The sequence below is a fragment of the Agelaius tricolor genome, unplaced genomic scaffold, assembly GCF_023055355.1.
Source record: "Agelaius tricolor isolate 1412-34295 unplaced genomic scaffold, bAgeTri1.0.p SCAF_36, whole genome shotgun sequence".
Taxonomy (NCBI): Eukaryota; Metazoa; Chordata; class Aves; order Passeriformes; family Icteridae; genus Agelaius; species Agelaius tricolor.
The window spans coordinates 829,022-838,896 of NW_027269296.1; the positions used below are offsets into that span (position 1 = coordinate 829,022).

At 55.8% G+C, this 9,875-nt stretch overlaps 1 protein-coding gene across 50 annotated transcripts in view; it reads right to left on the reverse strand.

Annotated features, from left to right (window-relative positions):
* MAN1C1 (mannosidase alpha class 1C member 1) overlaps positions 1-9,875 on the reverse strand; it is a 55,562-nt gene extending 45,687 nt beyond the window's left edge. For all 50 annotated transcript variants that reach the window (XR_011683466.1, XR_011683454.1, XR_011683463.1 and 47 more), the window contains exons 1-2: positions 9,547-9,875; positions 7,903-8,825 (exon numbers count right to left, since the gene is read on the reverse strand). Coding sequence is in view for 1 of the 50 variants with exons in the window: in XM_071452997.1 (XP_071309098.1) it covers positions 7,903-8,469 (567 nt within the window). In the remaining 49 variants the exon portion in view is untranslated. The remainder of the gene's footprint in view (positions 1-7,902; positions 8,826-9,546) is intronic.

Consider the following 9,875-nt stretch of genomic DNA (forward strand, 5'->3'; position numbering starts at 1 on the left):
ATCAACCTTTTGAATGATTTTGCTGTGTAGCCACCAGTGAGGGTGGGCAGAGCCACAGCCAGCAGCAGTGGGGTTCTGGTTGTTTGGGCTCAGCAGCACAAACCTCTGGGAGATAAGATCATCTAACACAGCCATGGTGGTTCAGCAATCCTGACATGGTCTTGGTGCTGGAGAAAGGCCTTCAGGAAAGCCAAAACAGCACCAGAAATCAGCCAAGGGTTTGTTTGGGTTCATCAGCACTGCATTCCAACATAAAGACGTGTCCTTCCTAGAAAACTCCAGAGAAAAACGAGGCTCATGTGGAAGGAGAGCCAGAAACATCCCTTTTCCACTGGAAGCATTTTATTTGTATTTGATCCTGCTGGCTAACCCAGGCAGCAGGAGGGTTTCAGGATGGATGAAACGCGATTATTTTACAATTATCCTTTGTTACTTCTCAAAGTACACGGTTCTGCACTTCCCTCCCTGCCCAGGGAAATCATGTTAACACAATTAGAGCAAGAGCCCTGCTTTAAACACGGCTGCTCGGACGCCGCTAACACGGCTCCAATTCTCAGCACAGACAGTGTGCAGGGCCATCCTGCTCCACAAATCAGCAGCAGCTCTGTCACCGAGTGCCTCTGAAGGGAAGGGACACTCTCTAGGAGGAACACTCGCTGTAGATCATCCTCCTGTGCCAGTGCTGCTGGCACGAGATGCTGCGAGATTTCTCCATCTCTTGCATTTCGTATTCCTTGCAGCCTTATTCTTGCAATATCTCAGAGAGGAAATCTAACAACAGCTCTAGGGCCACACAAGGCAAGTATTGGAGGCTGGATTAGAACTAATGAGCTCCTGGCTCCCACTCAATCCCAGCCTTTAGAACAATTAGCTCAAATAAACCCAGGAACCATTTTCTGCTCTGCTGTCGCCCGCCCGTCCTGCCCGGTACCTCCTGAGCTGGAAAACTCCAATTGGCTTTGACAGAGGGGAGAGGCCACAGAGAAACCAGAGTTCAGTGCAAGCTGCCAGCAGGGGAGACCCCAGGGTGCCCCAAGAGAGGGGGGGTCAGTTCAGGGTTCCTGTGGCTGCACTGAGGAACAGGCACAGGATCAGGATGGGGCCTGTGGCTCACACAGGGGACACAGAGGGACACGAGGATGGGGAGCCCCGAGCTGCCTGATGGCTCTAAGGAGGTTCCAGCACACATTCCTAGAAAGCTGCACCCTGTTACCTTCCAGGCCAGGGAAGAAGCCTCAGGAACACAATTCCCCTCTCCAAACCCGCTGGAGATCCCTCCTTGGACGCCACGCTCACTCCCGCAGGGCACTCTGCAGCTCTGCTGTCAGCAGCAGGAGATGCAGGAGGGAAGCACAGCAGTCACTTCAGCTTAGTGCAGCCTCGTGCTTTGCTCACGCTCCAGTGTCCTCCTGGGGAGTGCTGGAGACCCGGGAGGAGCAGCTCTGCTGCGCATTTTCCTGCTGGATCGGGGCCTGAGCAGCGCGTGCCCGTTTCACAGAGGCACCACCACGGAGCTGCCCTCAGGAACAGAGCACAGCATGTCCTGTTGAATTCCCAGAGGCTGCTCTGCCCCGTTAGCCAGGGGACAAACGAGTGCCCTCCTGGCCCGTGAAGGAAGAGGGGATGTTCATTATCCAGTCGTGCAGCACGGCTCCCAGTGTGCTCTGCCTCCTGCCATGCTCTGGGTGCATCGTGCACAAAGCCCTCACATTATGTGCAGCTCACAGACACCGCTGCCCACGACAGCTCCTCTGGAGCCCTTCCAAAACGCGGTGTCAGATGATGAACTCAAGTGCCAGGGGACCCAGAGTAAAGACAGCAATCATGGCAGCGTGTGCTCCTCATGCCAAATCCACTCACAGCATCCACTGAAAAGTATTTTTCTGGGGAATGTAAATGTAGTCTCTCCCTTAAGTTTAAAAATCAGAATGCTCCCAGCACCAAGATCTCTTGCCACTACTGGAGTGAATTTTTGTTCCTGCCTTCTCCTTCTGACAGCTCCATGTCAATTTTATATTCAGGTCAGTCTCTCATTTAGTACTAACGTACATTTCCCTTCCTCCCTCTCAGCTGCCCCATCTAAAATCTGAATTGTTTTCACTACTGGAGAATGTATTCAAAAACATCAAAATGACAAACAATCTGTACAATAACAGAGTCACAGAGTAAACTAAACATGATGGATTAGCCTCATCTGGCAAAGCCTTGCATACAGAACCAAAGGAAAGAACACTTAGCACCAAAATCTTTCTCCCATTAAGGGGCAGATTTAATCATTGATTAAAAGTTAATCATGAGTCCATAAAAATTTTGGCTGGGAAGATGGAATCTTAATGCAGGTGACTGCTTTTCAGTAAATATTTGAAGGCCTGGATGTGCTCAGGCCCCAGCCTGATGGAGGAGCAGGGAGGTTACAGCAGGATGTCACTGACAGCTCCCAGCCAGGCTCCATCCCCCTGCCCTAACCCCATCCTCCCATCCCAACAATTTCCAGGAGCTGATGTGCATTTCCTGAAGCGATTCAGGGGCGTGCAGGTCCTTCAGCAGCACAGATCCGTGGGCACCCCAGAGCCATTTCCCCCGCCCAGCCCTCGCAGTCACTCATCACCCGCCCGCCAGCAGCTCCGCAGTGCTGGAGCCGTGTGCTGGCTGTAAGTGGCAGTTCAGAAACCAGTCTAGCATCAAATTTAGTTGTTGTGGAACAAGTGCTTTCGCTGCTAGACTTGGGGAGAGAAGAGCAAATGACTGCAAATTGCAGAGCACTCCCGAATTCCGGCGTGCCCTGAGCTCGGGAGAGCCGGGTCAGAGCGAGCTCTGAGGTAGCACTGAGGCAAGCAGCTCTGCAGCACTGATCACAGCTCAGACTCCTGTGCTCTGCACTCTACCAGCAGAACAAATACATTTTTAGTCAATTAACTGTATCCCCTACAGCTAAAACAGGCTCCAGGTCAGGTCCAAATTCTGTTTGCGTGAATCCACCGGAGGCTACTGAAGCAAAAAACCCACTGCATGCACCATTTGTGGGATTTACACTACAGTACCCCTTTCACAGGTTCAGTAAATAAATGCATGAGGAGTGTGGAGCAAAGGAAAATTCCAGCAAGGCTGGAGCCAGCCAGTGCTTCAAGCTGTAGAGAAATTCTCTCTTGCAGAGGTATTTCTACCCCAGAGAAAGAATTACAATCACAGCACAACTGACTGGTTTGAGATCATAATTCCACTGCACCACAGTAAATATTTTACAGAGAACTGCTTTCCTTACCCCCAGCAGCCAGAGCAAGCCTGTTGGAAGTCCCTGGGTTTCCATCTGCCCAGCACACGGGATCAGACGCTCCCCACGTGCCCCAGAGAGGAGATGGGCACGGGAGGAGCATTTCCAGCTGGGCTGAGCGTGGTGCTCCTCACGTACAGAACCACGGGCGGATCTCACGGCTGGCCTGGAGCCTGCTCAGCCCCACATCACAGCACTGCAAGGCATTTGCTCCAAATGGACAGACAGAAAGTTGCACAGCGCAGGCAAAGGGACAGGGCTGACATCTTTCTCCTGCTGGCTGTGGAAAGGAGATGGTCAGAAATGACCAGTGATGGGATTCACAGCCCAGCTCAGCATGAGAGCTGCGCTGAGCTCTGCTTTTAGCAAACTGGTGATCACAGCCCAACCCAGGGCACCTGTGAGCTCCAGGAGAGCACCCAAACCCACACAGATGTACCAGAGGCAACCAGCACCAGGGCTGAGAGCTCTTCTGGAAGGGGTCAGGGCTGTGGCAAAAAAAAAAAATAATTCAGGAGAACCTGCAGCATTTCCCCAGCCCTGCCCCAAATATGGGCAGTTTTCTCACTGCAGTCATAAGAGTCAAAACCACACAAAGGGAGCTCAGCAACCACCACCAAGGGGCTTTCAGCAGAGGCTGAGCTCCTGATAACATTCCTGTCTCTTGCTAATTACCTTTTAGTGATAAACTGTCAAGATATCTGTGTTCCAAAGACTGATCCACCTGCTGATGTGCAGAGCGATGCAGGATAACTGTGTGAGTTGGTGCCTCCTTCCCCCAGGGGATGATTTTTGAGAGCAAATACATCTTTAGAGCTGTGTTGGAAGAGGACAGGGCAGAGCCAGGTGAGGCAGGGAGAGGTGGAGATGGAAGGAAAAGCAAGGATGAAGAGAACTGCACAGTGAAACAAACAGGCTTTGGTATCATTAATCCAGAGGAAATGAACGCAGGTGTCAGACCCAAGGGGACAATCCCTGCCTGGATGTGACACATTCCCTCATTTGAAAGGGACAAAAGGCACTGCCAGGTTCAGGCACGATGCATTCCCACACCTCAGGCATGGAAATGTGCCTTTTGCACCCAAAAAAAAGAGAAGAAAAATGAATAAACCTCTCCCTCTGTTCACATTTTTCTCACATCCCATGACTGAGCTGGAAGTATTTCATGCTGAACTTTCTGCTCTGCCTGGCTCCAGTGGTTGTCTTTAAGCACTGGTTGGTATAAAAATACTTGAAAGCAATGCTCCTCCCTGTCTCCCCCTGCTCCCCCACCTGTGAGACCCAGGAGTGCAGCAAGGAGCAGCCTGTTTGGCTCCATCCATCATCAGCAAAACTGTCAGCTCAGCTCCAGCAGCAAAATCTTTATTACTGGTTATGATGCAGAAGGCAGGAACCACACGGTCTGATTTCCTCAGATCTGAGGCTGAGTTTGCAGAGGCAGCAGTTAGAGGGGAAATAATTTTGACTTTTCCCTGAGCCAATTTGATCTGGAAATTGTTGAGAGCAAATAAATATGGAATCCCACCGTGGAATTTCTGCAGTCATTCTCCAGCTACAACCACTTCTCTTTTTTTTTTTTTACCTGAGCATCAGTGATTTGTATTTGGCACATGTAAAAAATCAGCTAATCCCCAAAGCCATGCCTGACTGATCAATTACACAACTAATACCTTTTCCAGAGGTCATCTTAAGAGATGAATAATCCCTTCCAAAATTTCCCAACCTGCAGCATGGGGACGTTTGTTATTTGGCTTCCTGCAGCTTTCCTGGAAAGGTCAGAGTGCCCCAGCCCTGGGCTGCCCACAGGAACACACAGCAGTGAGTCCCAGACTGTTCTCCAGGTGACCAACGACCTTTAGCAGCAAAAGCTGTGCAATACAGCTGCTCTCTTTTTTCATTTCCAAGAAAACAACTGTTAACTGACCCTGGGCTTGTTTGTAGAGGTGAAGGTACCTGCACACACACGTCAGCCCAGCAGATCCAGCCCAGCCTCACACTCTTTCCTCACTCTGCAAACAGCCCCAGTGCTCCTCACGCCCCAAAGGCTTTCCCAAACAGCAATAAAATGGGAGAGGCCACAGGGCTTTGCACTCTAAACTCTGGTTTTTAAGCAGGGAAGGTCTTGCAGGGCTACAGGAAAGCCATGGCACTGCCTCTGCTTTGGCTGCTCAGAGGTGGTGGGAAGGAATGGACACCAGCTCAGGATTCCTGGCTGGAATTCCTCACAGTGGAGGGTCCTGGGGAAAACAGAAAGTTCCAGGCTCTAGGCTGGGCATCACCTCTGGGCATCTTTGGTCATGCACCAGGTTTTTCCTCCTGGCTTTCATCTGGCAGGCAGGAGGGGGAAAAACATCCACAAATCCCATCCACACCCATCCTCCCCGTTACAGAGGTGCTGACCTGGGAGGATGGCCTGAGGGAAGGCAGAGAAAAGAACAGAACTCCCAGTGCAAGGACAGCTGGGGACTCTTTCTAGCAAGTTACAGGACTGAAAGTCCTGGAGGAAGGAGGGAAAAGCAACTCAGAGCAGCCAGCACAGCCACCACCTGCCCTGCTGGCATCTCACATCATGTGAGCAATATTTGCTAATCCAAAGGCTGTATCACCACTTCTTCCTTGCAATTCTTTTTTTGCTCCATCTGTTTCTTTTTATGCAACATTTGTCTTCTAACCTTCCTGGTTTGTTCTCCTCTTGTCTTTTTGATTAACAAAAAGAGACACACCTTATCTCTTCCCCAGGCTGCACCACCCTCCCTTGTTTTGCATGTTCAGCCTCATATCTCAGCACCATATTTGTTTCTCACTCTCTGAATAAATAGAAGCGTAGGCACTTTTAAGAAATAAGGGCTCTGTTTGAAGAGTAATTAGCTGTCAGCATAAAACTAATATTTATGGATTCTCATCCTTGAAAACTCTAACTCTGCTACCCAGCACTGATTATGGCTGTTAGAAACAGATGGGGCTGAATCCATACAGCTTGAAATAATGCTATATTTAAAAAATAATTAACTCCAAATGAAGGGCTGAATGCCACTCGCTTCCCCTAAATTTGATTTTTCAATTTGATTTGTTTGCAGGGAGTGGAAGCTGGGTTGTTCCCGGGCGTGCTGTGCTCCCTGGCACACCTTGGAGGTGGGAATCTGCAGAGAGCCGGGCACTGGAACATTCCAAACACCCTGCAGCAGGAGAGGATGGCTGCATCCCTCCTGGGACCATCAAGGAACCCAGCACCCCTGGGTGTGCTGTGCCTGGCAGAGGAATTGGAATTCCACCAGCGGTGCAGCCTTTGTTTTAGTGCCTGACAAAGACAGCGGGAGGGCAGCTTTCAAAACTGTTTTCCAGATGCAGGTTGGAGAGGATGAAAGCCCTCGGTTTGTTATTCCCTGACTTGATTCTCTCTTCAATCCAGCGTCGTCGCTAGATGCCTGCACCTCTGCGAGAGCCACAGACCCAGGAAATTTATACTCTGCTTAATTAAACCTGTGCTTTTTAGTTATTGGCACCTCTTGCCAGAGCAGAATTCCCTCCAAGTCGGTTATCCATCAGGGCGAGGGATCCGACAGCCACGATGGAATCCCACACAAACCCGCTTAACTGGGTCACAGCTTGCTCCACGTATGTGTGCCAGGCTGGAGCACGAGCTGGAGGCACGGGGCCAAAGCCTCCCCTCGCCCTGGCGGCCCCCCCAGCTCCCAGGGGTGACAATTCCAGCGCCAGCCCCACAGGGACCTGCAGGGACAGAGCCTCCTGCTCCTCCCCGGGTCCTGCATCCCGTCCCTCCATCCCCCTGCACCAGCCAAGTTCTGTCATCTCCTGGTTTTTGTGCAAATCTGACCCCCAGGGATGGAGACTCTTGCACAAGCGAAGACATCTCCCACCAAGCAAGTTCCTTCCCCCCATAACCCTTTTTTCCCTGAATAACCAAACGGAAATTTACATTTCGTTCATTTCAGTGACACCGGGTGAATGGAGGGTGACAGGGACACTCCCCCAGAAAGGGACACCCCAATTCCTGCCACCCTGCTTGGGAAAAGGAGGGAGCAAAGGACCTTGTGTGTGAAATGGGGGTGAGGCCGGGAAGGTGAGGGGTGGGAGCAAGGAGGGGGGACATGGCTGTGAGGGGAGGTGACAGAGAATTGAGGGGGGACATGGCTGTGAGGGGAGGTGACAGCTGACTGAGGGGGGACCCAAACATGAGGGCTGAGGTGGACATGGCCCTGAAAACTGAGGGTGGTCATGGCTGTGAGAGGGGACAAGGGTTGCTGAGGGCAACGTGGCTGTGAGGGGAGCAAGGACTGAGTGAGGGGGAGATGCGGCCGCTGATGGCAGGTGAGGACTGAGGGGACACACACCTGAGGGGAGGGGATGTCTGATGGGGACATGGCTGAGGGACACACACCTGAGGGGAGCTGGGATCTGAGGGGACATGGCTGAGGGACACCTGAGGGGAGGTGAGGTCTGAGGGGACGCACACCTGAGGGCAGCCGATGCTGTGAGGAGGTGAAGCAAGGTGAAGGCCGCCTGAGGGGGCTGTGAGCACTGAGGTGAGGCTGCCTGAGGGGGCTATGGAGGGACTGAGGCAGCCCCGAGCAGGGACTCGGCCGGGAGCGCTGCCTGCGCTCCTCACCCACCTCTTTGATCTTCATCCTGCGGGCGCGGGTCTCGGGGTCCTCTCCGCTCCGCCCGCCCCGCACCGGGTGCCGGAGGCTCCGGCGGAACCGCTCGTAGTCGAAGCGGAACGGGGCCCGCGTCTCCCGGGCCGGGGGCGCGGCGCTGGCGGGCTGGGCTCGGCTCTCGCCGCCCTGCACCTGCTGCCGGGAGCCGGGCGCGGTGCGGGCCGGCGGCCCGGCCATGCGGGCGGCCGTGCGGAGCTTCTCCCGCAGGCGGCGCGGGGCCGCGGGGCTGGCGTGGCGGGGCTCGGCGGCGGCGGGGGGGCTGCGGGGCAGGTCGGTGTCGCGGGTGGAGGAGGAGGAGGCTGAGGACGAGGAGGCGGAGGATGAAGAGGAGGCGGAGGCGGTGGCCCGGCGGGGTAGGAAGAGACGCTTGAAGCGGGAGGAATCGGGCAGGAGGAACAGGGCCCCGAAGCAGAGCGTGAGCAGGCCCGAGAGGAAGAGCAGGAACAGGAACTTCTGCGGCAGCCGCAGCCCCAGCGCCGCCGGCCAGCCCGGCATGCCCGGCAGCTTCCGCAGCACCACCATGGGGCACCGGATCGCGGCCGCCGGGCGGGACCCGCCGCCACGCCGGGGGCTGCCGCTGGCTCCTGCGGCCAAACGCTCAGCGGGGCCCGCCCTGGGCACCACCGGCCGCCTTCACCGGGGACCGCACGTGGGTGGCTCCGGGCCGGGCGGAGCGGCGGTTCAGCGTCCCCCCTGCCGGCATGAAGGCGGCGGCGAGCGCATCCCGCCGGGGCCGGGCGCTGCGGGGCTGGGCTGGGCTGGGCTGCTCCCGGTGCGGGCTCCCGGCCGGACGGTGCTCCGGGGCTGGCTCAGGCAGCGGCGCCGGGGCGGTGCGAGCCCGTCTCTCTAGGCGGCGGTGGGTTCATGCTGCAGCATTTCTGCGGGGCGGGGGGAGACAAGAGCGCAGTCACTCAGCACCGCCGAGGATGCGGCCGGCGAGACGAGCCTTTGTCCCCGGCCGGTCCCCCACCCTCCAGAGGCACTAGTTCGGTTCCCTCTCTCCGGACTTGGCATCAACTCTCCGGTCTGCGAGCAGCTCTGAGCTCTGCACCATCTCCCATCCAGCGCCGGGATGCCGGGCTGTGCTGGCGGGGCAGCCCGGGGGACAAGGGTGAGAACCCTGCGGGGAACGAGGTGCTCTGGGACACCCCAGGAGGGGCAGGGTGCCCTGGGACAGCGCACACAGACAGGGACGGGGCTGCTCCGCTCCTCTGCCAGGAGCTGCCTTCGCCCGCGCCGGGCTGGGGACGATGGGGCTGCAAATCAGCCATGCGGAAAGCTCGGCTCAGGCTGAGCTTCTCCAGGCAAAAAATAGTAATAAAGAAAATTAAATCTACGGGTTTTGTTTTGCCTAATAGATCCCGGTAAATTTCTCCCAAATCTCTGCCTGCTAGTTATCCATATCCCCCCACAAATCCTCTCCTTGCCGAAGAGCCAGAGCTCAACTTTCAGACCCCGCAAGCCGGCAGGACACGGCTTAAACCCCTACGTGCGATGCCCAAATCGCCCCTTCTCCTGCGGGCAGGGACAGCGCTGCCCCCGAGCGCCGTCACACCCGCTGGGGCGGACGCTCTCGCATCCCCAGCGCTGTTTACTCACCCCTCGGACAAATCCAAGCCTCTCTGGCTCCTACAGCAAGCAAAATCTTCTCAGTCCTGCCCGCTCATCCCAAAAGCGACAGCCCCTCGTTGCTGCCAGCGCTCACGGGTGTCCGCTCAAGTAGGAGAGGGAAGATGCTGCGCTCTCCAGAGGACAGCTCCTCTCCCTGCCCATGCGAGCACGCACGAGGGAAGCGCCTCACTGCACCGAGCCCCTGGCCAGGCTGGGGTTTTGGCCGCTCCCGTGCCGGGCGCGGGGACCGGCGGGGCAGCGCTGCCCGGTGCCCGCCCGGAGCCCCGCCCGCGCCGCCGCTCACTGCGACAGCGCCC